Source organism: Meles meles, chromosome 1 (genome assembly GCF_922984935.1).
Source record: "Meles meles chromosome 1, mMelMel3.1 paternal haplotype, whole genome shotgun sequence".
NCBI classification, from domain to species: Eukaryota; Metazoa; Chordata; class Mammalia; order Carnivora; family Mustelidae; genus Meles; species Meles meles.
This window is the reverse complement of record NC_060066.1, coordinates 179,027,002-179,054,345: the sequence shown is the minus strand read 5'-3', so window position 1 is coordinate 179,054,345 and position 27,344 is coordinate 179,027,002. Positions and strand designations below refer to the sequence as shown.

At 50.0% G+C, this 27,344-nt stretch overlaps 1 protein-coding gene across 2 annotated transcripts in view; it reads right to left on the bottom strand.

Annotated features, from left to right (window-relative positions):
• TRABD2B (TraB domain containing 2B) overlaps nucleotides 1-12,418 on the bottom strand; it is a 200,324-nt gene extending 187,906 nt beyond the window's left edge. For both annotated transcript variants that reach the window (XM_046015047.1, XM_046015056.1), the window contains exons 1-2: nucleotides 11,740-12,418; nucleotides 9,157-9,717 (exon numbers count right to left, since the gene is read on the bottom strand). In XM_046015047.1, the coding sequence (XP_045871003.1) occupies nucleotides 9,157-9,717; nucleotides 11,740-11,841 (663 nt within the window). In that variant the 5' untranslated portion in view covers nucleotides 11,842-12,418. The remainder of the gene's footprint in view (nucleotides 1-9,156; nucleotides 9,718-11,739) is intronic.
• Nucleotides 12,419-27,344: the final 14,926 nt, after the last annotated feature.

Genomic DNA, 27,344 nt, shown 5'->3' with positions numbered 1-27,344 from the left:
CCAGCACTCATCCCAATGTCTGGCACAAAGTGGGAGCTACAAAGCACTACTTGTGCTCATTTAAAAATCCAACAGTAAGTGTAAGCTAGTGTTTCCTGAGTGCGAGTTTTGCGTCTGGTACTGTACTACAGTGCTTTACACTAAGCAAGAAATACTCCAAGGGCAGGATGAAGTTGACTGAGGAGAAGACTGAGGCACAGAAATGTCATATACCTAGTCCAAGGTTACTGACACTCCCAAGAAATTCAGTGATTCTGGACACTGAAGGAGCCTGGGGCTGTCCCCAGCCAAGGCTTTGCAGAAGTGGGGGTTCTGAGCAGAGTCTGTGCCCCTGCTATGTAAATAAAGACTAAGTCTTATTTTTAAAGGTAGAGTTCAGACCAGGATATTCCTCTGAATGAGGGAGGCAGGGAGGAAGCTTTACACAAAAGATTTAAGAGCAAATGAGAAGCAAATCTTACCACTTCCCCCTGCTCTTCCTGACCCGATGGGAAGAGTGAACCCCAAGAACAAAAGGTGACAAACAAGGTCTCAGCACTCAGGGCAGGGGAGGTATTTGCCCTGCCTGTAGGGGAGGGAGAAGGTGGTCCCGTACTGATCTGAAATCTCCCACCTTACCGAGTCAGGGGACAGACAGACCCCACCAGCAGGTGCCACTGCACCTGTCCTGTGGTCTCAGGCTGTCACCCAAAGGTGGCACAGGGCTCTGGGTTGCATGGGCCTGGCCTGTGACGTGGTTTTCAGGGGTACTCAGGCATTCGGGGTGGGGGTCCCGGTGCAACTCACCCACTGATATAGTCTGAATGTGTCTTCCTCACCCTAATTCATATGTTGAAGTCCGAGCCCCCACAATGATGGTATTAGGAGATGGAGAGTTTATGAGATAATTCAGTTTAGAAGAGGTTATGAAAGTGGGGTCCTCGTGACGGGCTTAGTGCCCTTATAAGAAGAGACATCAGAATACTAGCTCTTTCCCACTTTCAACTCATCTCTCTCTTTCCCCCTCTCTCTTGCTCTCTCCACTTCTCCCACCCCGATCTCAGACTTCCAGCCTCCAGCAAAGTAAATTTCTGTTGTTTGAGCCACTCGGTCTATGGGATTCTGTTATTCTAGTAGTCTGCAGACTAAGACACCCATCGATCCTCCGAAGACACAATGCTATTTTGCAATATATACAAATATTGAATCAGTACGCCGTATACCTGAATGTTATGTTAATTATACCTCAATTTTAAAAAGACATAAATAAATAAATGAAAAAGTCCCACAGTGCTGAAAGTCAATTACATCATACCATCTAAACACAAACTGCTGAGTTAGCATTAGGTGGCGTCTGCCCACAGCCTACAATCTAGCGACGACGGATTAAAGTCTGGCTATAAAGGGGCATTGGAAGAGTCCAGGCTTTAAAAATGATTGCCCTTAGGAATCCTAACCACTTCAGAGGAGTCCGAGTCAGCCGAACAATAAATAAATACTGGGAAGCGCTCTCAGGTAGAGGGAACAGCAGAAGCCTGTGCATGGAGGCATGACCAAGGATTGTGTGGCAGGGAGGGAGGGAGCAAGAACTAGAAGAGGTTAGCATCACGGGGCCCAAAATCCAAGTAGCCAGTAAGGGATAAAATAAAACATTTTAAACTGAAAATACAGTGGGATGGTAGTGAACCTGGAGAGGCTCAAGTGTGCTCTGGATAGTAAAGAGGAGGGGGAAAAGAGCCCTTTGTTTGCAAGTAACAGATGAGGAAGAGAAAACAGAGTGTTCTTGGATGGAGAGAGAGAGAAATCCAGTAGGGCCCACAGATGTCACAAAGTGGTGGCCAAATGGGCCAGCAATGGGACTGAACTCTTCTGCTGTCTTAGGTAGGAAGTCTGAGGGCTTTCGGTGAATACAGAGGCCAAGAGGCGGCCCCTTCTTAGCATCCAGGGCTGCCAACACCCCAACCACAGAATACACCGCAAAGCCCCAACTTTAGAACAGGAGCACATTCTGTCTAATTTTGTAATCAGTTGTGAGCTTAGCTGGTGCTAGATTTTGAATTGCCGTCTATTAGGAAAGAAAAGACTGTCTCGGTAATACTTACAAAGTAAAATATGTGTGGAGAGAATATCATAAACTGTCATAAGAAGAAATTCCACAGAGAGAAAGAACATAGAACGTACGTGGCTGGGTCACCAGGGAAAGCTTTGGCCTGAGTCTTCTGGAGTAGATTAGATTTCGGAGCATTCCAGGAGGACTTCTTGGAGGAGGCACAGCTTTGAGCGGAGCCTTGGAAATCGCACAGGTTTCAGAATTAGAAGAGAAAGGGAGGAAATTCCTGGAGAGGGAGGGGGCTCAGCAAAGCAACAGTGTTTCCAAGCTTGGGGCAACAGTTTTGTGTTCCAGCGGATATACTGCGTAGATTTAAAAGCCTGTGATCTCAAGGAGCTGCTAGGCGAGACAGCTTGGCAGCCGCTGAGCACAACTGAAGGCTGGGCCACCAGCTGCCTGTGGATTAAGTAGGCGGACAGAGAGCCCGTGATGGGGGATAAAAGGGAGTGAAGTGGATACTTCTTAGAAGCAAACTCAAGGAGGGAAGAACACTGCCAGGCCATGGCTGTCCTCGCATTCTTCAGCTTCCTCCCTTGGAAAGCTGCATTACCAGGCGACCTCTTCCTGGCTTTGAGAGATGTCCAAACGGGAACTGTTAACAAAGGCACATTCCCATTTTTATCTCCGTCACAGAGTGCTTCCCCGCTCACGCTTTCTCCCTGTGGCCCGGGATCGGGTTGGCGGGTTGTGGGAAGGAGATCAATGTGTTTGCCGATGGGGCTTCTTGGAATTCTTGAGGACTGGTCCCTTCCAACGCTTAAGATTTTAGAAGTCTGTGTCTATGAGCTGAAAATTCTTCAAAGCTCAGCGGCTAGGATTTCATGATGTGAAGATTCTTCGAGTCAAAAAATGCCTCTGAGCCTCATGTTCTAAGATTTCACCATTCTTAGACCCGAGCCGCCGGGTCCTGGCGTATGATTCAGAGAGTATGCAAGTGTGGAAGACCTCACGCTGTGAGCTTCTGATCCCGAGACTAGACTATTTCATGACATCCTGGTCACCTCTGGCTTTCTGGCCTCTCTCTCCTTTGATGGTGGTACCTAAGCCATCCTGTGTGTCTGCTCCTGAGTTTGTTTTCCTCCTGCCACACGTTGGGAAAATATATTCCATGTTCAAGTGTGAGTTACTCAGGTCAGGGAGAGCGGACAGAGCCTGCTGAGCCAGCAGGGGTTCTCTGCAAACCACTCTCTGTGCACACAAAGAACCTGGGAATACGCATGCCTGGGGTCAGTGCTAGGGGGTCCCCAGAGGGACTTCCATACCATGTGACACACATTGGCTGAACAGCTCCCAACCACAGGGCTCCAGCAGGAGACAGCAGGTGGGGCGGGCTGCAGAAGCACCGGGCAAAGGTGAGGCTGGAGGACCCTTGCCTCTCGGTCTAGGATCTGGTGTTACTAGGCCAGTTTGTTCTGATCCAACTCTGACTGAGGGGCTCGCACTCCCTGGGTGACCTCTGGGGAGAAGAGGACTCAGCATGGCCTGGGAGCCTCGGGGAGGTGTCTGTTCCCTTCATTCCTGGAAGGGCACAGAGATCTTATAGGAGGCCCTGAGTAGGGACCAGAGCTGTGGGCTCGAGGGACCAGGGTCACTGCTGCTGTGGCTGCTGTGGAGGCTCGGGGAGGGTGGGAGAATGGCCACTCCTGTAGGATGGGAAATGAGAGACATGTTCTGAAAGATGGGCACATACAATAGGAAGAGGAAGGAAGAACAAAGTCTCCTTGCGAGGTGTGGAGAACCAGGACACAGGAGAGACTAATACACAGGTGCTCCGTGCCTCAGTTGCTATGGCTGTAAAATGGGATAATTATCCCCACTCTCTCTGGCTGGACAGTGAACTCTCTGCAGCTGAAGACTAGGCCATTTCCAGGTCTGTCCCCAGCACTGCACCGCCCAGCACAGGAAGACACTCTGGCTGAGTGAGTGAGGAAGCCAGTGAGGGAGAGGAGCCCCAGGGAAGGAGAAGCTCCGAGGCTGGGCAGGTGTCCAGGGGCTGTGCCACGGCAGGCTGGGCTCTCTGCTCTGCAGACTGGCAGTGGGAGGCAGCAGGATCACCCACCGGAACCAACAGGCTTCCAGATAATTAGGTATCAGCAGCGGCCTGCCGAAGATTAGACTATCAGCCCCGCCCAGGCTCAAAACCTCCGGGTGGCCCCGGGGCCTTCAAAATGTGGGGGCTAGAGACAAGCGCCAGAGAAGTCAGAACGGGGCTGACCCTGGAAATTATCCAGCCAACCCCTCAAGGGACAGAGGGAGCAACCGAGGCCCAGAGAGGGAAAAGGACTAGCCCAAAGTCACAGGCAAGGGAGGAATGAGAAGAGGGCTAGAGCCTGCTTTGTATGTGCACTACCCACTTGATGATGTCGACATTTTGTGTCCCCGTAGGAATGCACGGAGCTATTCAAGTTCAAGGAGGAGGTTCCTCACTGTGGCTTATACAGTCTCCATTCATTCACTCATCCCTTAGTGTAGGACGGCAGAAGGGAAGCAGGATGGTCATAACATGGTGTCTGACCATTCATTCATTCATTCTTTCATTCATTCCACAAGTAATTTTTGAGCACCTAATAACATGTGCTGGCCCCTCAGGGTATAAATACAGGCACTCTGACTATAAGGAGACTCTTCTTTGTTCAACCATGTTGACTTAGCCAGTGTTAGGGGCACATCTTCACAGCGGTCCCTTGGAAAGCTAGGGACTCCTTCCAAGGAAGCAACTCATGTGCAGAATGTCTGTGGGAACTTCTATTTTAGAATCACCTTCAGATCCAATTTATAAGCCAAGGAAAAAATCAATTTTGGCCCATTTCAATGATCTCTATCGTATTTTATTTCATTTTTGGCAAAAAATGATTATCTCCCCCAACTCCAACACACACACACACACACACACACACACGTCACCAGGTAGTGTCATCTGACTACTAAAAATAAAAATGAACTCATCCTTCAGATGCCTGAAAAGCTTGGGCTCCAGCATCAGACACACCTGAGTTGGAATGCTGAGTCCCCCAGCCTGGCTGTGTGAGCACCGCCATTTATTGTCTGTGAAAGAGACATGACGATATGACTTGTCACATCTCCATGAGCACCAGAGAAGATGTACTTATGAGGTATAATGCAGGACCCTGTGTGGAGGCAGAGCTCTATCAATGATGGTTTCGTGGTTTCTAACTCCCTAGTGAGGGTGCTGAAGAATTTTACAAACACTCTGGACGCCCTTGGCCCCCATGCCTGAGGACTCAGGCTTTATACACATCGGGTGGGTAACAGCCACATGTCTGTTACAACACAGCAAAGTACAGAATGGCCCGGTCCTTTCTATGTTGTGCCTGGAGAAGTACGGACTTAGAGGCATTCTCATCCAGTGTGTCCACTGTTCTGGGTGGGGGAGGACTGAGGCCCCCTAGAGGGAGAAGGACGTCCCCTGATCAGCCCCACTAGTTAGTGGCAGCCAGTGCCAGTCTCGGGAGGCAGCCGACAGAGCCGATTGAAATCTGCAGGTCCCAAGACTGTCACAAGATCTGGACTCAAGGCTCAGGCATCCCCAGGTTCCCGTGGGCAGGGGCTGCCACCACCCCACTCCAGCATTGCTCTGTTCTACAAAGGATGGGTGTGGATGTGGCTGATGGAGAAGGTGCCACAGGGCAGAGATGAGGCGTCCCCTGCCACCTTCCTCTTCCCCTGTCCCGGAGCCCTGCCCAAACCGTTTCCCAAGCACAGGACCTACATCAAAGTAATCATTCTACACACAAGCAGTGTCTTCTCATTGCCTCACAAAACCCGCTCGATTGTGGAAGGCTGGTCACCCCTGCCCCATTTGACAGACGGCGACAGCAAGTTATACCTGAGTCATTGGCTTTAGAGCCAGAGCAGGGACTGAAACCCAGAACCAAGTCTGCTGTCTCTCAGCTGCTGTGTGAGCTGTCTAACACAGAAGGGCCTTCACCATCCTCACTCCAGCCCCATAGCCAAACAAAATACTTTCTCTGTAAGTAGAAGTGCTCCAAGAAGTAAAATGTTAAGCCCTTGAGCCCTAAAGGGGAGAAAGAAACAGGAGAAAGGACTGAAGGAAGAATCAGAGAAGGACAGGAAATACGGAGTGGGCATAGGGCAGCAGGAAGCGGGAAGGCTTCATTTAGGGCCAGCTAGTCTGGCTCTGTTCCTCATCAGCCATGTGACCTTGGGCAAGCAGTCCAGCCTTTCTGAGCGCTCACCTGAGAGAGCATCCACCAAAATGGAAAAGCTGCCTCCTGCATGCAGGGGGCCTGGCAGGTGGAATGGAGTCCAACTGTCCCGTGGAATGTCAGGCCTGGAAGGGGCTTCAATAATGACCTAATCCTGGCATCTCATCTCACAGGCAGGAAAAACCAGGCCAAGAGAGGGGAACTGACTTGGCCAAGGTCACACTGCAAACCCACGTTCATGCTGGGCGCAGTCCTCTCAGTTTATATTGAAATCAGAGACCAGACACGTTTTCAGGGGCTCCTCCTCCCCATGGAATCCTAAAATGTATGCTTTCTTTCTCCACTTAGCAAAGGAAACATGTGCTATTTCTGCCTAGAAGAAAATATAAAAATTTGAGAAATACTAAAACTCAAACTAAAACCCTAGCTCTTAACAAAAAGTCTCTCTCTTTAAAGGTTCCTTTTTCCCGCCTTCCTCTCTCATTGTTTCCCCGCACCAAATATTTTGCAATAACAGTAATGCTGAGAGGAAAGAAAAAATAAAAATCTGATGCACTTAACAGATATTTTGGTACAATAATGCATCACAGATGTTCATATCAAACTGTGCACGCGCACATACAATTTTACGGAGAAGGCTGCTCGTTTCTGACTTTGGGGTTGAGGACCCTTAACACGGCCATCCGCCCAAGCCCTGGAATCCCTCCCTTCCCAGTCAGCCCGCAGCTGCCCACAGGGATGGAGGAGAGATTTCAGCACCTCGCTCCAAAATGATAACAGGACAAATTGGCGGGGGTCGGACCCTCTGGCAGGTGGTGAAGGGTGTGCAGATTAGGGAACCAAGAGGAGTCCTGCTTTCTTTTGTTCCGGGCTTGCTTCCTATAGCCTTCTTGAGGAGCTCGACCCAAGAACAATTTTAAGAGCGGGCCCAGGCTGGTGGATGGGGTGGGCGCATTTTTGAAACCAGAGATTTGAGTCCGTTTGATCTTCAAACATGGGCTTTGGAGCCTGTCAGCGGGCTCCTTGCTGGCCGGTAAATGGCTCTCAGGAACTTTTCCTAAAACGTAACTTCACACACTTGCTAGCAAATGTTTTCAACCTACCAAAGCCGTCATTTGGTTGAACAGCAGCGTTTCCAGACACCGAAGAAAGATAGTTTTGTTGTTTTAAGAGAGACAGATTAAAGCCAGGGGCTCTTGCACCAGAGGGCTTTCTAGGCTCCCTCCGGCTCTCCTCCGATTCCTCTGTGGTTGGTACAAAGAGGGTGCGGACAGTGATCTCCAATGCCCCACCTCCCCGGCCTAAAAAAGATATCGAGGCCAGACGTGAGGTCTCTGAACAGAGAGGCCTCCCACAAACCTGCCTCCAAAATGAGATGGGCGGTGAGCGCTGTGGAGCCCGACACAGATAATATCAGCTCCCGAGGCTGGCAAGAGAAAAGTCACTTCAGAGGGAGAAAGCCGCTATGTGCAGAGGCTTCAAGGCCCGGGCCAGAGAATGCACAGGATTTTCCCCCGTGGAGAAGGAGTCAGGCGTAGTCAGAACCCTGCGGGGCGTGACTAACTGCCCCAATATTCCTGCCACCGGGGCCCTCTGGGTAAGGACTCCACAATTATGGGAGAGCCAGCAGGAGAACCGACAAACCCGCCTTTCATTTGGCCGGCAAATCAATCTGGCTTCTTACCTCCCCGGGGACAATATTGCATTTCCCCTGGAAAAACAAAGGCCAGAAGCTCTCCAAAGGGGGATCGGTTTCGGCCACTGTTTCCCTGGGGAAGAGTCTGCCACATCCTGGGAGCGGCAAGCAGGTCTGGTCCCAGTGGTAGTTTCTAGCCTGGCCAATTTACGAGGCTGCCTCCTGAACGGAAAAGCATGCCATAGGGGCCGCACCCCACCCAGGGCCTTGGCCCAAGCCCTGTTTTTGCCCTCCTTGCCGGAGCCACCAACCCTGACGTGGAGCCCCTGTCTCCAGATTGACACTCTGTCCTCCAGGCACAGATGTGAACTCATTGTTCCCAGGGTCTCTGAGCTGAGTTTGGGGCCAGTGAGTTACAAGTGACCTCTGCCCACGGAGATGGGGCTTTTAATGACATTTTGCTGGATCGGGTCTCTGGCAGCCAGAGACTTTAAACCTCCAAAGCTCTTCCCTTCCCCCTCTGCCCCTACTCTTGAGGTCCAGAAACCAGAACTATCAACCTTTAAGTGAACACACTGCTCTGAAATTATTAACCCCAAAACTCTCCTTGTTGACTTTCTCCAGGCCCAGGGAGACAGTCCGAGGGTCGCCTAGAGCCATGCAAGAGTGGGCCCAGGCTGGGGTGGATGGGGTGGGCAACTCAGCAGTGCTTAACCCTCAACAGCCAGCCAGAGCCACAGGACACCAGGTCCATGACATGTCCCCTGCCCCCAAAGCTGCAGAAACCACGACTCCCTCTGCGCACCCTCTGTCCATACACGCTGCTGCCCAGGTGGGCTCACGGAACCGCCTTGGGACAGTGTCCTGCTCCTGAGACCCCGGGGGCCTCGAGGAAGCTGGACACAAACCTGCAGCTTGCTCTTTTTGTTTTCCTCACTCTGATGCTCCCAGGAAAATTCTTTCCGCTCAGGCAAGCACAGCAAGTGGGGAGTGCCTAAACCCAACAGGTAGCACGCTGAGATAGAAGCAGACACCCCAACTCTTAGCCCAAATTCTAGCACATACCAGCTTTCTCCTGACCCGCCACTCAACGTCGCCCGAGAGGTGATGCCCCACCCGAAAGAGCTTCTCCCATAGAAAGAGCCTCTCCCATAGGAAAGAGCCTCTCCCATAGGAAGGCACCCAAAGGAGGAGGGCCATCGGAGAGGAGGACAGCAGGGCTGCCCGGTTCAGCCAGCGCCTACCTGGGAGAAGTTGAGCCCATTAAGCGGGTGGCACTGCTCCTCCACCCGCTCCACGGCCCCGGTGCTCTTCTTCATCCTCTCAGCCTGCTGGGCCAGGTAGAGATCCAGCACGGGCACACCTCGGGAGCGCACGTCCGTCTCCGTGAGCGAGTTGACCATAAGCATCACCCACACGGGTCTCTTGCGCTCCCAGTTGCCCGCGATGGCGTTGAACAGGTAGTCGGCATAGAGCCCCTTGCCCCGCTGCGCCGGCGTCATCCACGAGGGCATCATCAGCTTCACGTAATCCAGGTGGCGCTTCAGGCGCCAGTAGAGCTCCCGCGGCAGCACGTCCTGCAGGTTCTCGCCATGCGGAAGCAGCTGGCAGCTGGCCAGCGCCGAGATGGTGTAGGGGTCGGTCAGGTCCAGCTCAAAGTAGACGCGAGCGCTGGCTTGAAAGGCTGCCTTGGAGTTGTCCGGGATGAAGTCCCACACGCGTGTGTAGGGCACGTGGATGGTGCCAAAAAGGTACGCCGGGGGGTCACGCCGGATCGTCCACAGGAAGGAGTTCAGCTCCCTCTGCTGCAGTGGGAAAGAAGGCAGGCAGTGAGGCCGCAGGTAGTGCAGGAAACCAGGGGTAGCCCAGGGAGACACGGGTGGGGGTGGGCTGGGAGGCAGAGGCCCACGAGGGTTCAGGGCAAGAGCAAGGACTTCGGAAGCAGAAAGACCCACATTCAAATGCCGCCTTTGCCCTATCTTAGCTGCATGAACTTAAGCACACTGTTCCACTTCCCACAGACTCGGTTTCCCCATCTGTGAAATGGGGGTGAGAGCAGCACCTCAGGGAAGGATGACAAGAAAAAACACCCGTTAGTGAGCCCTAAGAGCAGCGCCAGGCACAGGGGAGGCACGCATCAAAGGAAGCTCTCGTTCCGATTGGCTTTCCCTGTGAGGGCCAAGGACCGCCGCAGCAGCACCTAAGAACATCCGTGCTCCGCCAAGCCAAACCTTCCCCGGTGGTGTTGCGTGTGGAGGGTGGGGGAGAGGGGGACCAAGAGTCCTGCTCTGGCAAGAAGGGAGGAAGTCATATAACTTTTAAATCCAGCCATTAGAAGATACATGCCAAGAGCACTTTGAAAGCAGAACACCTATTAAAAATAGCACACCTATTTAAACAGCTACTTCCCATTCACCGGGGCGGATCCGGCATTCTAGTCGGAGGGCAGGCCTGGAGTGTACGGTGCTTGGCTCTACCACAGACGAGAAAGCACTTTAAAAGCTGCAGGCTAAATACTCGGACTTAGTCCCAAAAAATGTACATACCCTGGAGCTTCGGGCTCCTCCCCTAAAACGCTATACCTGGCCTCAACTCCAACTCTGTCATCTTCTAAGATATGAAGCTCTGAGAAGTGTTTGTGGGGGTGAGGAGGGGCATGGACACAGAGGTCCTTTCTCCAGATCTAGCACTGGACCAAGGCTTAAGGCGCATGAGAAAGAGACTATCATTTCCCCCAGGCAAAGTCATTTTCCAACCAGAAAAGCCCCAGGACGGGCTACTGACCACATGCAGCCCGAGGTCAAACTATGAAATGTCTCTGCCTGAATCCAGCACAAATGAAAACTGTGACAAGATGGGTGGGAGATCATTACCTTATTTTACTAACAACTAAAAATCGTGAATCCCGGCATACCTGAGCTAGACTTGCCCCGAGCTCCCAGCTGGCCACCGACCTCCCAGTTCCCCGCAAAAATCAGGACGCTGGAGGTGCACCTTGCCCAAGGTCAACTAACTCCCTGCTAACCCAGCAGTGATCGAGGACCCTACAAAGCCTTTTCCTGTTCCCTGGCCTCCAAATAAGTGTTATTTTCAATGCATTAACTTACACTTGGAGGGAGGGAGACTGAGAGAAATCAAGGGATTCTGTAGTTGAGAAGGAAAATTTAGGAGAACCAGTAATTATTCAGCTCCCAAGGAGATATTAGGCCAGCATGCCCTGGCACTTCCTTTTCCCCTCCTCTGGAATCTTCCTCCTTTTCGTGAAATGGGGCAGTTGGGAGACTGGGTGCTGGGCCCTGGGCTGGAGAGGGAGACAGAGGTGGGAAACCACCAGCACCAGGGAGAAAGTTTGCCTTAGGTTAGAGTGAGAGGACCGGGGAGAAGGAAGCCTGAGAGAGGGACAGAGTGGAAATTGGAGAGAGGAAAGGTCTGATGGCAGTCAGAACAGAGAAGGGTATAGTAGAAACAGGGTCAGAAGTGGGCAGAGAGCAAGCAGAAGGGTAAAGACAGGATAAAGTAAGAAAGAAGCGAGTCAAAGGGGCAGAGGGAGGAAACGTCCAAGCAGGACCAGGAGCGAAAGTCGAGGAGAGCCCGAGAGCGTCAGCGTGTGGAGGAGCTGGAGAGGGAGCGCCCCATCTCGGCTCCCGGCGCGGAGCTGGAGCCCGGGCGGCAGGAGCCGGGGAAGGGCGCCCGAGGCAGCGCCGGGCGAGCGGAGATGGAGCGGGTGGGCTGAGGTGGGTGCGGAAGGCAGGACCCCCCCAGCCCTCGTCCCCACGGGTTGGAGTGGCTGGCGGGCCGGGAGAGTGGCCGGGCAGGCGCTCGCTCACCGATCCGGGCGGCCGGCACTGTCCTCCGTCCGGGGGCTGCGGGCGGGCGCGGGCGGTGGCGAGGAGGGCGGCGAGCAGCGGCCCCGCCAGGGCGGCGTGCATCCTGCCGGGGCCCGCGGGGCGCGGGGACCCTCCTGGGCGGCGCCCCCTCGGCGGGGCGGGGAGCCCCCAGCTGGGCACAGAGGTTCCTCTGGGACGCGGGGCTCCAGCGGCGGGATGCTGGGAGCCCTCTGGGGCGAGGCTGGGTGTCCCTGCCCGACCTGGGGGTCCCTGTGGGGCGGGGCTCCGTCTGCTGGAAGAAGGGGACCCTCTGAGGCGGGGCCCCTCCCCAGGCGCACAGCCCCGTTGGCCGAGCCCGGGGTTCTGAGAGCGCGCGGGTCCCGGAGCGCGCCGACGTCCCGGAGCTGCGTCGCGGTCCAGGGGCGCGCGGGGGTCCCGGGGCGGTACCGGGCTCCCAGGGCGCGCGGGGGTCCCAAGTTACGCGGGGAGCCGGGCGCGCAAGGGTCCCAGGGGTGCGCGGCGTTCCAGGGGGCGCGCGGTGGGACAAGTGCGGCGGCGGGCGCGGCGGGGCGGGGGTCGGGTCTGGGGCGCCCGGCTGCCCCAGAGCCGGGCTCAGAGGGGCGGCGGGCGGCCGCGCGGCCGCTGCCCGGGCTCCGCCATGCTGCTCCGCGGCCGGGAGGGAGGGAGGGAGGAGGGCGGGAGAGCGGCGAGGAGCCGGGCCGGGCGGGGGGCTGGGGCCGCCGGGGCGGGGGGAGGGGAGGACCCGGCGCGGGGGGCGGGGGGCCGGGGCCGCGCCGGGCAGCGCCGGGCCGGGCCGGGCCGCAGGGAGTCGGGGCGAGCTCCGCGCCCGGGCGCAGCGAGGCGGGGTCTGATGGGCATGGCAGGCGCTCGCTCGCTCCTCTCTCGCTCCCTCGCTCGCTCCCTCACACACGCGCGGAGGGAGGCGAAGCCCGCAGCAGCCACTTCCCCACTTTCCAAACTTCCCAGCGCAACTTTTTCCTCTCCTCCCCTGCCCGTGCCTCCTCCTCCCCCATCGCTCCCCCTTCCCCTGGCCCGCTCCCCGCCGGCCGTAGCTTCCGTGAGCGGCCACCAGGGGGCGCCCGGGCCGAGGCTCCGCTCGGCCAAATTCAGTGGGCTCTTCCGTGGACAGGGCTGGGCGATGAATTCGGGGACGCGGACCAGCATCCCCTAAACCATCTGATGCGCAGGTCCTGGCGGGAGTTAACAGAGAAAGAAGCAGGAGTGGGCAGGCACTCCCAGACTGGAGGGGAAGGCAGCACTCAAAGGAAAACCAGGGAAGCTGGTAATTACAACTTTGTATCACAATGCTCCTGGCTAACACTGGCACGCACTTAGTAGGTGCCCTGCAAACTCTAGCTGAATTAAAACAAAACAAAACAAAACAACAAAGTAGTCTTCTTCACAACTCCTTGGCACCTTCCACTTAAACAGTCTTGTCTCATTAACTTCCTTGGACCTGCCCAGGATCCCTGTAAATGGCCAGGGAACAGGGAAGAGTCATACTCCCAAACCTTACACCACAGGAATTGAGAGAGTCCTTAAAACCAACCTTCTCTTCCTGAGAAGCAAATGAAGCTTAGAGAAAACCAAAGGGCAGGGCACAGGCTTCTGGGCCATTTTCAGCAGGTGGGGAAACTGAGTCACATGCACCCTTGCTTAGCGCTGTTGAATGAAAGTGCACTACTTTCTCCTATGCTGACAAAAGAGACTGAAGTATGGGATTAGGTAGAATTGTCAGGAGCCCATAGCCTAGAGAGAAAGGCAGGGACAGTCATGCAAAGAGGCAGTTAAAATCAGACCATGAGTGCCAGGACAGACAGAAGCACTGCAAATTATGAACAGAGAGGAAGGTCTCCTAACATGGCCTGGAGGCTCAGTGAAGACTCCTGGGAGGAACCTTGGAACAGAAGGCCAGTGGCAGGACCTGAAGTTGTGTCTTTCGGCTACTCTGGGGACCAGAACACGGAAGGGAAGGACGGGGATACTAGAGACTTGCAGGTTGAACCACATGAGATTGCCAGTTTTATAGGTCAGAAATAACTAATGTTGGCAATTTCATATGGTTCAACCAACTAGGTATCCAGACCCACCTCGGTCTCAGCTGAGCACACATCTGGCGACAGATGCAGAGCAGGCCAGAGTGCCTGGATGGTGTGAGAGAATAGTGTGGCTCCATGTGTCCCACACACAGAGCTCTGAGAACTGCAGCTGTGACAAAAGAGAAGTCCTTTAAAGAATCCCTGCTCCCCGAGGTTCCAGAGCTCTCACTGCTCTTTGTAAGGATGAGGTAAAACAGTTGGGAGGTGGGGGGAGGAGTTCATTCCACTGAGCGGGAGGGTGACATGGGGAGTTAGAAGACACAAGGCAGACAGAGGGTAACAAAGGACCTGATCAAGTTAAAAATGGACCCATATAATTAAAGCAATGAGGCCTGTGAATGTGTGTGTGTGATTTTTAAAATGTTCCATGGCCTTTTTTCCTAAAATTATAAAAGTTTCATTGGCTAATTTTCATGAGTACCAGCTATGACCTCTTCCTTCATGGCCCTATCTTATGGCTGTGTGACCAGAGTCAGAAGAGTTAACCTCTCTGTGCCTCTCTTTCTCCATCTAGCTTCCTTATATATACAAATATAAATATATATATATACACACACTATATATATACGTATATATATATTTTTTTTCTTTTTTTCTTTTTTTGAGAGAGGAGAGAGATTGAGCTGGGGAGGGGCAGAGAGAGGGAACCTTAAGCAGGCTCCACACTCAGTGCAGAGTCTGATGCAGGACTCACTCTCGCAACTCTGAGATCATGACCTGAGCCGAAATCAAGAGATGGACGCTCAACTGACTGAGCCACCCGGGGACCCCTCCTGTCCTATTTTTCTAAGTCAATCTGTGCACAATACTTTGGATCTCCACCAGTGTTGTTACGGATATTGTTAATAAGATGCAAGAACGAACAGGTTTTTCCACCCCTAGCTGGAAAGAGAGTTGAAAACATTCATCCACACAAAGTAGTAGTATTGTTCAAGATAACTAGACAGGACAAACAACCCAAATATCCATCTGTAGATGAGTGGACATACAAAATGTGATATATTCTCGTGCTGGAATATTATTTGTCCGGAAAAAGGAATGAAGTACTGATACACGCTTCTGTACAGATCAGTTTTGAAAATGTTACACTGAATAAAGGAAACCAGTCACAAAAGGGCAAAAATGATATGATTTATTCATATAAAATGTCCAGAGGCAGAAAATAATAGAGGGAGCAAGTAGATTAGTAGGATTAGGAGGAACGAGCTTGAGGGGCCTGGGGTGAAAAGTACTGGGTTGCTTTGGGGAGTAATGAAAATCATCTAGAATTAATTATGGTGAGGTTGACACAACACTGTGGACATACTACAAACCACTGAATTGTACACTTTAAATGAGTGAATTGTACGGTATGTGAATTATATTTCCATAAAGCTGTTACAAAAAACAAGGGACAAACAAGTTTAGGGCTCCAGGAGAGGGTGCTCCTCAAGAACAAGGACCTTAGTGTTTTCTAACAATTTTTTTCTCCCACTTAGTGGAGTGAGATAAGTCCCAATGAGCGTCCTAAAATCCTGGAGAGTCACTGTGCTTCTGCTAATGCCTCCCTGAGCAGCTTCAGGGAGTTCCGTTGGCCTCAGTGGACCTCGGTTTCCCTACCACTGGTATGAGCAGGCTCATGGAGAAGATAGCCCTTAAGAATCTTCTGTGTCCAACACTAGAGTTCAGAACTCCATGGCCACTGCCTGCCCCGGGGCCTGTAGGCAGGATGGGAAAGGCACTGGGCTCAGGAAGCAGGCGCCGGACTCAGCCACCTGCCTCCTCTCCCAGTGCACATCCGGCCCACTTTCCTTTTATTGCAATTTAATGAAGTTGTTCAATCAGATGGGTACCAGGAATCTGTAGGCTGTAACAGCCCAGGCAGACACAGAAGCCTTGTAGCGTAACTAAACCAACAAAATCTGCCTCTCAAGCAGATCCAGGAGCCCCCGGTCCTGCCAAAGGGCGTCCCTCTGGGAAGGAAACGAGGGGCACCCTGCTCAGCTGAGGCACTTTGCTCTGGGCCCGATGGCTACCCTCTTGCCCTGCCATTGCCTGGGTCGCTGGCCCCACTGGTGTTTTCAGATGGGCCCCGCCAGGCCTGACTTCCAGTTCGGCTTCTATTCCAGTTGTGCCCATCTCTCACCCACCCAGAGCTCTGGCTTCTCCAGTCCAGCCTGCCTTGTCCGGAAGTTAACCGCCGATGACTGAAAGACAGGACTGATTGGGGGCAGGGAGTGTGGGGGAAGGAAAGCAGATTCCAGGACTCTGTGGCATCAACAGTGCTGAAGACAGTCTAGAGGGATGGAAAGAACTAGAAAATATCAGACACTGAGATGATTCAGAAGAGGGTATTCCCTCATGGAAGTACGGAAGGAGACACAGGATCACAGGGTATGGATCAGAGTCGCTATACAAGATACCGTTGTAAAACAAACAAAAACAAACAAACAACAAAGCAAAACAAAAAACAACTTAAAAAGAATAATTAAAAAAAAAAAAAGCCCACCTGTGGTCCAGCTCAGTGGAGGTGTGGAGAACAGGAAGGAATCAGCCCACATGTTGTCTTTACAGAACTTGCCATCCAGGGAAGGAGACAAGAGATGCAAACCATGTGATTTGGGAGACACATGGGGTGTGTGTGTATGTGTTAGGTGAGCAACTTTAGTTGAGAAAGACAGACTTCAGAGAAAGAAAATCAGCAAAGGTCTTTGTAAGAAGGTAAGATAAATGAAAACCAAATAAATATATATATTTAATCATATATAATATATACTATATATTATATATATTTATATAAATATATAAAATATTTATAAATACATAAAATAAATAAATAAATAATGAATAATAACAAATAAATAAAAACAAAGTTGATCTTCAAGGTTGAGTGGGATTTGGAGGGGGAGGATGAGGAGGGGAAGGTTATTTCAGACAGTAGAAAGAGCATGTGCAGAGGTATGGGAGTTTAAGGGTCTGACATATTTGGGAAACTGTGAATGATAACCGGGAGACTTAGCATTTCAGAAACACTAAGAAAGGTTGGAAATAAGACTGCAGCAGGAAGGGCCATGCATGACTGTGGGAAGCCCTTCGTCTTACCATTCAGAGGATATATTCTTCCCAGCTTGCCCTGCATGAATTGCAGGTGGAATTGAGAGTGACCCCATGTCAGGTTCTAGGTGAGATGTGTGCAGGCATCAGTGACACACCAGTGCTCTGCGCTGACTTAACTCACAAATGCTTACTGCGTCCCCACATGTACCATATAGTGTGCTAGGCATCAAGGAGTATGGTCCTGACCTCTGGCTACTTGCAGTTTTGAAACAAGATGGAAATACTCAGGCGTCTAGTTGTAAGGCATTTAAGTGCCAAGTGAATGCTGTAGTATTGTGAGAGTCCAGGAGACATCAGGGAGAATTGGAATGTCAAGGACATCTTTTAGGAGCAGTGGGGATTTGACTTGGGTAATGAAGGGAAGGTAGCATTTCAACAGACAGAAAGCACAGGGACGGCTGTGGGGCTGGGAATAGGACATCCAGGCTGGAGCTGGTGGCAGGGGGTGATCTGCAGGTGCAGAAGGACAAGCAGCTAGGGGTTGTCGTAGACCAGTTCTGTGCAGGACCTTTTATCTAAGGGGTCTCGGCAACACTGTGAGACAGATATTTAAAAACTGGGTAACAGTCTCAGAGGGGATCCATGGCATATTCAAGTCACACAGTTGATGATTAGAGGCCCGGACTGTCTACTTCTTTCTATGAAACCACTTGCTTCCTTTCCGACACAGATGGAAAGGTAGCATGGGTAGCCTGAGCTGACTGGGTGTGGCTTCTGAACACACACACACACACACGCGTGCGCGCACGCACGCTCCCACAATCACTGGGGGACACGTTCACACTGCATACAGTGCATCCTGGACTGCCTCTATCTCATTAGGACATGGGACAATTGTCCTTTAGGAGACTTGTGCCTTTCACTCTAGCCAAGCTGTGCCAGGCTCCATCCCTCCTTTTAGGATTCAGAAGAAGTATGGAAAGGGGAAAAAGAAATGTGATGCCTGAAACAAAATACCCCATCGAGCTGACCACTAAGTAGCACTTAGACCCCGAGTATACACACAGCTGCTTTATGTAATGAAGGCTATAGGCCGTGTTTCTGGATATAAAGTAACAAACCACATATAACGTTTTACATTGCTATGTAATTAGCACGGATCTGTGAGTGTGTGAGCCGGCTAGGGGGAGGGAAGGGGGGCTCGGGCCTCCAGCACAGTAAGCCATGGAGAAAAGACCATGTGCTATGGGGCCAGAAAGACAGGAGTTTGAATCCTGGCTCCTTTGCTTTGTATCCCTAAGGACACTAGGGCAGTTCTTGGGGTGAGGATGCTGGTGACGCCTGCATCTACGGAGGTTGTAGAAAGATTTTGGGCCACTTATTTAAACCCAGAGAACTTCCAATTTCATATCTGTCAATAGGAGTAAAAGCGTAAGCCCTACAGAAAATGGTTTTGCTCTTTCTGCTCCCGTGGAAACACTCAGCAATATCTAAAGACATCTTTGGTTATCATAACTGGGAAGGTGCTGCTGGCCTCTGGTGGGTAGAGGCCCCGGGTGCTGTTAAGCATCCTACCGTGAGTGGGGCAGTTCCCACAACAAGGAACTCTCCCCCCACAGAATACCAGTCATACTGCCTTCCTGAGTTGCTGTTTGGAGGTTCTCATCTTTTTTTTTTTTTTAATTTTATTTATTTATTTGACAACGGAGATCACAAGTAGGCAGAGAGGCAGGCGGGGGGGGGGCGGGGGGGTGGGAAGCAGTCTCCCCACTGAGCAGAGAGCCCGATGAGGGGCTCGATCCCAGGACCCTGAGATCATGACCTGAGCCAAAGGCAGAAGCTTAACCCACTGAACGACCCAGGTGCCCCTGGAGGTTCTCATCTTTATAAACTATTACTGAGAATGTACTGTGTACCCAACACTGTTCTTAATCACTTCATTTAAATGTGTTACCTCTTACTCATTTGTAATAAATTGATGAGAAAGATACTATTATTATCCTTATTTTACATATGAGGAAACTGAGGTCCCCAAACCTGCCCAGAGTCACACAGCCGGTCATGAGTGGAACCAGGATCTGAAACAAGGCAGTGTGGCTCCAGAGCCTGCCATGTGCCTGAGAGAGCTCACGCTCAGCAGGTGCCTGCTTCTGTGCCTGGCGCGTGGTAGCGATGGTGACTCCTGAAAGGACGTGAGAGGAATCATTCGTTCCTTCACGCATTGCATGTGTGTGGTGAGTCTAATCCGTGCCTGGTGCTAAAGAACTGGGCAATGAGATACGTAGAGTCTTTGCTCCCACAGACCTTACTTCCTAGTTAATGAAGACAAATAATGGAGCGGTAACCATTACCAGTGGAGACAATGGAAGTCGTAGAATGTCCGGTGAACCAGGAAGAGTTTGCCAGGAAAAGATCTGTGGAAAGAGCATTCCCAGTTGAGGGCAAAGCCCTGAAAGAGAAAGCCACCTTTGGTGTGTTTGGGACAGGACAGAAGTCCAGCCAAGCTGGATACATAGGACACAAGGGAGGAAGTCCTAAGAGATCACAGAGAGATGTGGGTCAAAGGAAGGCGCTGGAATTCCAGCTTTGCTGAGAAGCTAGAGGAGGGTTTTAAAGAGGAGTAACATGACCTGATTGGCATTTTTAGAAGATGGATCAGACTGTAGCGTGGGCCTCAGGAGCCCGCTAAGGGCTTTAGGGCAGTGCTTGGGGTGAGGAGATTGTAGGAGAACGAGGAAAGTGAGCAGATTTGGAGCCAGATGGCAGGTAGGCCATGGGGATGAAGGGACCAGAGGAATCAAAAGAAACACTGAGGGTTTTGTCCTGAGCGACTGGCTGCATTTACTGAGAGGGGAAGGCTGAGGGAGTGAGCGGGGATTGGGGGGGGGGGGCGGGTGACAAGAATCTGGTTTTAGGTCATGTTAAGTATGAGCTGTCCACTGGGGTCCGTGTGGAGGTGCCAGGGGAGCAGCCTACATGTGAACACGGGGCTCAGCACAGCGGTCCAGGCTGGAAGGGCTCCTTTGGGTTTCATTGCACAGGGATGCTATTTAAAGCAAAGGGCCCACCTGAAAGACAGAGAGCGAGAATTGAAGAAAGCCTGCGGCTAACACCAGAGGACCTACTCATTTCCAGTTTGAGAGAGGAGCCTCTGCCCCAAGCAACAGAAGCAGAAGAACACCAGAAGGCGAGAAGGCAAGATACCCACTGAAAGAAACCAGGCAAGTGACCATTAGATTTGACCACAGGGAAGTTGATGGGAGGCATTTCAGTGGGCTGCTAGGGACAAAAACTCCACAGGCTGAGAACAGAGGGAGGAGAGGAAGCAGAAACAGCCAGTTCAGACAACCCTTCTCAGGCTGTGGGAAAAAGGGTTGAAGTAATGGAGTGGCATAAGAGCATGGGGGCAATAGAGAGACCTTTTAGAACATGGGTCGTACAGGGTGCTTGTTTGCTGATAGGAAGGATGGGCAGAAGGAAGGAACTTGGGATCCCAGGGAGAGAGGGCTCTACCAGAGACAGCCTTGAGAGGCACGAGAGAGAAGGCAAGACACTTGAGATCCAAAGGCAGTGGACAGGCTAATCCTCGGTGGGACATTTCAGCTGCTGTTTACACGAGGGAAGGCAGCTAGCACATGACAGTCTCATAGAAAGTAGTCCCCAGGACCTGTCCAAGGACGCAGTCATTCAGAGTAGAACACTTTGTGCTGTCTGTCTTCCTAGGAGGGAGTTAAGAACAGGAGGCTATCCAAAGGGGCCAAAATTTGGGATTCACTAGAATGAGAGGGCCAGGCTGGGGCAGGAGAGAGCAAGTACAGAGGTTGTCCAGATGGACTCAAGCAGAGCTAAATGAAGTATAAATGGTTAAGGGGGGGGGGGGGTAATTGGTGGTTCAACCATCATCTAGGGGTGATGTGTGCCTTTTAGCTTCCTCCTTTCATCTGGGCCCTTGCAGGACCAGTGTGGTTTGTGCAAGTTAATGTATGCAGTTCTATAATGACTAAGAGCTTGTAACTGCCAAACACAAGCTGTATAAGAAAAAGCTTCACAGATATCCATGTCCTCATCTGAGGAGCAAAAACAACAGCAAGGCGGGGCTCCCAGCTTTGTTGTGGGGATCAAGCTGATGGACGTGAGAGCACTTGGTGTACGGTCGAAGCTGGGAATATTACTTTTACGATTATTATTAATAATACTGATAAGAAGAGGGCTCTAAAGTATGTCCTGTCCTAGGATCAACACTGTGGTGCTCTTCTGAAAAAGTTATAAGGGGCACCTGGGTGGCTCACTTGGTTGAGCGTCTAACTCTTGGCGTCAGCTCAGGTCATGATCTCAGCGTCGTGAGATGAAGTCCTGGGTCAGGCTCCGAGCTGGGCATGGAGCTTGCTTAAGAACTTCTCACTCTCCCTCTGCTTCTCCTCCCTCCCCCTCTGCAAATGCTCTCTCTCTCTCTCTCAAGTCAATAAATAGTTATAGGGGCACCTGGGTGGCTCAGGTGGTTAAGCCTCTGCCTTCGATTCATGTCATGATTCCGTTGTCCTGGGATCGAGCCCCGTATCGGGCCCTCTGCTCAGCAGGGAGTCTGCTTCTCCCTCTCTAGCTTCCCCCACACTGGTGTTCCCTCTCTCGCTCTCTCTCTTTGTAAAATTTTTAAAAAATCATTATAAAAGAGCACGAGTCATCTGCAACATGGACACCTTCTGAAGAAGTCTTGAGTGTCCGTGGCATGGTCGTCTCCAGAGCCCCCACATCGAGTAGTGGGACAGGGCACACCGTGCATGAGGGCGCTCTGCTAAGGACACAAGCGGGCAGTGCTATCCAGCCGGAGGCGAGGACCTGCCTCTGTGTTTGACTCCACCAGGCACTGTGCAAGCTGACAGTGGCTCGGGGGGCTCTCACCAGCACACTTCTGCAAATATTTAGAATCACTTGGCCTTTACTTACCCAAACCAGTAATGGGGAGTCTGTTGACTTTCTTTAGCTCTTGACGTTTTCATGATGACGTTCCAGGTGAACCCGCAGTGACAGAAGGTCTCTCCTCTACTTGCATGCCCTGCTTTCCCTTCAAACTCATCATATCCAAATTTGAAACTCCATTTTTCTCAATTTAGAATTCGGGTTGGATTCTCTCCTTCTCATCTGTTATGCATGCTACATCTTTTCATTCATCCTCCCCAGAGGCTACTCACGACATTTAGCGACAAGAAGCTCACTTCCTTCTGAGGTAGACAACTCCACTTTAAAGCAATTCTTACCATTTAGAAACATCCGTAAATCGAGTCTGCCTCCGCCTGCCTGAGGTGTGCATCAGCATACTTTATATCTACGAGGGGCTGGTTCCCTCCCTCGGGATCACATGGAGCAAGTCTTCTCCACTGTCTTTGTCATAGTTATTCATAGATTCACAGAGACAAGGTCACTGTGTGTCTCATTGTTCTTTCTTCCCTTCCTTATACAAAAGGTTTTGCCTGTTTCTACTCTCTTGATCACCATTTTAAAGATTCCTTGTGGTCATGGACATTAAAGAGGGCACGTGATATGATGAGCACTGGGTATTAAACTCCACTAATGAATCATTGAACATTATATCAAATACTAAGGATGTACTATACCTTGGCTGATTGACTTTAAATTAAAAAAAATTAAAAAATAAAGATTACTTGTGCCTAGAACCCATGTTGGTTCCCACATTCTGAAGTTTTCTCATTCATTGATTGACTAAGTCGTACACCTGTCATCGATGTGCCCAGGGATTGGAGGCTAAGAGAGATGAAATGATTTGTCCAGAATCTTCCAGCTGCTAAGCTGTTCCCATTGTAGACCTGCTCTTTCCATACACCACAGATGCCTCCGTCGAGAAGCAGTGGCCCTTTGAATCCAGTCAGCCTTCCAAGTGGCAGAAATGCCCCCACTTAGCTGAATTTTCTGCCTCAGAGCTTTGCCCTTCATCTGTCCAGACTGCCCAGCAGTCCCACTTCTTTCTTCCCCTCTCAAATCAGCAGCTCTTGCTAGAGGTCTAGCCAAATCAGTGCCAACTATTTCTTCAACGTTCTAGAGCCTTTTTCCTCCAGACTTCCAGACATCCCCCAGCTGAAGTAATCACTGTTTCCAGCCATAACCTAAAACATTAATTAGAGCAGGACTAGGAAAACAGTTCTTCAGACAGTGAATTATTAAGACAGTGAATTCAAAGGACTGTCACATCTAGAGGGAGAGAATATGGCTAGACAGAAGCCTCATGAGGGTAGAGCCCGTGTCTGTGTTTTTCACTGAACTTTGTGCATCGTTCATATTCCTAATGGCTGCTACGGCTAATTGATAACATATTGGGGGCACTTCCACTGTGCCGGGCATTTAACAAGATGTGAGAGGTGGGAGAGCATCATTTGTTCCAACCCCTCACTAACACTTGACCTGGCCCATTTTTGTGATTACAGTCATCCTTGTGGGTGTGAAGTGATCTCTCATTGTGGTTTTAATGTGTACTTCTCCAGTGACTAATGATGCTATGCATCTTTCATGTACCTCTTTGACATTCTTATTGAGTGAATCCTTTGTTCGAAGCTTTGACGCACGTACCACTGGGCTGTTTGACTTTTTCCTGACTTGTGATAACTTCCTCAATATTGTGTTCACAAATCTTTTGTCAAACAAGAGTTTTGCGAATACATGTTTTTCTCCCAGGACATGGCTTGCGTTTTCGTTTTCTGAAGAATGCCATGTGAAGAGCAAATTTTTTTAACTTCTGAGAAATCCAGTTTTTTTTTGTTTGTTTAATAACTCATGCTTTTTGTGTCTTATTTTAAAGATCTTGGCCTAACTCATGGTCGCGAAGGTTTTCTTTCCTTGGCTTTCTCCCAGAAGTTTTATAGTTTTAGGTTTTATAATTAGGTTCAGTAATCCATTTGCAGTTGAATTTTGTCTGAGGTGTGAGGTCAGGATCAAGAGCTCCTCCTCCTCCCTCTTCTTCCTCCTCCTCCTCCTCCTCCCCCTCCTCCTCCTCCTCCTCCTCCCCCTCCTTCTTCCTCTTCTTCTTCTCCTCCTCCTCCTCCTCCTTCTTCTTCTTTGGAAATGACTATCATCCCAGTCTCATGTGTTAAGAAGATTATCCTTTCCGTACTGCATTGCCTCTGCACCTATATAAAAGATCATTTGTTGCTGATGTGTGGGCCTATATTTGGACTATTTTGTTCCACTGATATATATATTTACAGCAACACCACACTGCCTTTATTATTATAGCTTTAAAATTAGCTAAACAGCTAGGCAGTGTATGTCTTCGAACTTTGTTCTTCATTTTCAAATTTCTTTGGCTACCTTAAGTCATTTGCATTTTCATACAGATTTTAGAATCAGTTTGTCAATTTTTGCACAAAATCCTGCTGAGTTTCTTTTTTTTTTTTTTTATTTATTCGACAGAGAGAAATCACAACTAGGCAGAGAGGCAGGCAGAGAGAGAGGAGGAAGCAGGCTCTCCACGGAGCAGAGAGCCCGACGTGGGGCTCGATCCCAGGACCCTGGGATCATGACCTGAGCCGAAAGCAGAGGCTTTAACCCACTGAGCCACCTAGGTGCCCCTCCTGCTGAGTTTCTGACTGAGACTGCAATGAATCTCCAGATCAATCAGGGGAGAATTTACATTTTTAATCTTATGATTCATAAGCACGGCTTATCTTTTTTTAGATTTTCTTTAACTTCCCCTGGCAATATTTTGTGATTTTCAGCATGTATAACATGTGTATCTTTTATAATAATTTTCCCTAACATTTCATGGTTTTTAATGCTCTTATACATAGCATTTCAAAATTTTCAATTTATGGGGACACCTGAGTGGCTCAGTTGATTAAGCGTCTCCCTTCAGCTCAGGTCATGATTCCCGTGTCCTAGGATCAAGTCCCGCATCGGGCTCCCTGCTTAGCAGGGAGCCTGCTTCTCCCTCTCCCTCTGCCTGCTGCTCCCTCTACTTGTGTTTGCTCACTCTCTCACCCTCTTTCTGACAAATAAAGTATTAAAAACAGTTTAAAATTTTCAATTTATGACTGTGCTTTGCACATATATAAAATACAACTGAATTTTATATATTGCTCTTATTTCCCACAACCTTACTTTTTTTTTTTAAGATTTTATTTATTTATTTGACAGACAGAGATCACAAGTAGGCAGAGTGGCAGGTAGAGAGAGAGAGGAGGAAGCAGGCTCCCTTCTGAGCAGAGAGCCCGATGTGGGGCTCGATGTGGGGCTCGATCCCAGGACCCTGGGATCATGACCTAAGCCGAAGGCAGAGGCTTTAACCCACTGAGCCACCCAAGCGCCCCCAACCTTACCTTTTTTTAAATGTATCTATTGAGATGACCATATGGATCTGTAATGATATTCCCTCTTCATTCTTGTTATTAGTAACTTAATGTGTATTTTTCATTTGTATGTTCTTAAAAATAAATGTTGCTGTTCTGTATGCTTATATTTTTAATGCGTATAAATGGTACTGTGTTATTAATCTGATTCCTTTTTTGCTTTTGGGTCCCAAAGAGTACACTCTACAACCAATTTCTATTTCTTCTGACTGCTACATAATACGCAATGGTGCTACCCCATACATTTACCTGTTCAGTCTGACTGATGGTCTTCCAAGTTGCCTCCAACTCCCTGACTCCACAGATGATGCCGCCATGAACATCTTTATGCATATTCTCTTGTAACCCTGCATGAAGTTTTGGGGGGATGCATCCTCGGGAGCTCAATAGCTGAATTATAAAATGTGCATACAGTTAATTTGACTATATGATAGGGAATGTCCTCCGGAATGGCTCCACCACTTCATATCCTGCCCGCCAGAGGGATTTAGGGAATCCTGTACCTGCGAATCTTGCCACCATCCAGCCTTCTAATTTTTATTGGTGTAAATTATAGAAAATTATATGTCATTATAGTTTAGCTTAATTCTCTCTGATTACTAATGCTTATAAGCAGTTCTCCCTATTTTTTTTTTGTTTTGGGGGGGAGGTTGCATTTCTGAAAATTGCATATATATCCTTTGAGTTTTCTCTTTTTTTTGTTCATTTCCGGAATTTCCTGTGTGTTCTAAATGTTAATCTTTTAAAAATATTTTATTTATTTATTTGAAAAAGAGAGACAGAGAGAGTGTGAAGGGGGAGAGGCAGAAGGAGAAACAGACTCTCCACTGAGCTGGGAGCCTGACTCAAGGTTTGATCCCAAGACCCATGAGATCATGACCTGATTCGAATGCAGCCACTTAACCAAATGAGCCACTCAGGTGTCCCTAAATGTTAATCTTTTGTCAATTTTAAACATTGTGAATATCTTCTATCCTGTTATTTATCTTCTCCATGGTGCCCTTCATTGATAAGAAATCTTTTTTTTATTTATTATTTTATTATTTTATCTTTTTAAAGGTTTCTATTTATTTGAGAGAGGAAGAGAGAGAGAGAGAGAGAGACTGAGCATGAGCAGGGGAAGGGGGCATAAGGAAAGACTCCCAGGCAGACTCCCTGGTGAGCATGAAGCCCAGCGCAGGGCTTGATCCCACGACTCTGAGATCTCGAACCTGAGCTGGTATCAACAGTCGGGTTGCTTAACCCACTGAGCCACCCAGGCACCCCTGGGTCACATTTTTAATATTAAGTCAGCCTGTCTGTGAACCTGGATGTCTCTCAATGGATTCAGATCATCTTCTATGTTTTATATTAGTATCATATTCTTTTTATATAGTAGTCTTTTACATGTTCTTTCTACATAGTATTTTTGTTGTCCTTCCTAGATACTTTCTATGTTGCTGTTACTATGAATGGTGCCCATATTTAATGAGTGCCTTCTGTCTGCAGGCCCTGTGTTGGGCGCTAGGGATGTAGCGGTCATGATACAGGCTCTGGTCTCATGGAGCTGACGCCGCAAAGACAGACATGACACGTGTAAAGAGACGAGTAAGACCACACATTGTGAAGAGTTGCTAAAGCAAAGGCCCAGCCTTCCACCCTGGCCCTTTGCCTTCCCGATGTCATTTCGCAGTGCTGTGCATCTCTGCTCTTACAGAGATCCTGACCAGATGTCCGGAAACCAGGATTTCCAGTCCCAGGTCTGATTCTCTCTAGCCAGTTAGAACAAAGGGCTGAACTAGACAAACTTTCAGGACTCTTCTAGCACCATCCATTTTCCCTTGTTCCTTCTCTCCTCCTTTCCTTCCTTCCTTCCTTCTGCCTTCCTTCCTTCTTCCTTCTCTGATTGAGTGTGAAAGAAAGCACAGTATTACCTGGGGAAGGGAAACTGCCATGTCTGGTTTTAAGATGTCACAATAGTCAGGCCAAATGCCCACAGAACGTTCAGGTATGAATCTTGGGAGAAGACTCTATGGTAGAAATGGACAATTGAGAGTTACACTTAAAGCTGCCATGTGAATGAGACAACTTAGAAAGAGTGCATAAAATAACCAAA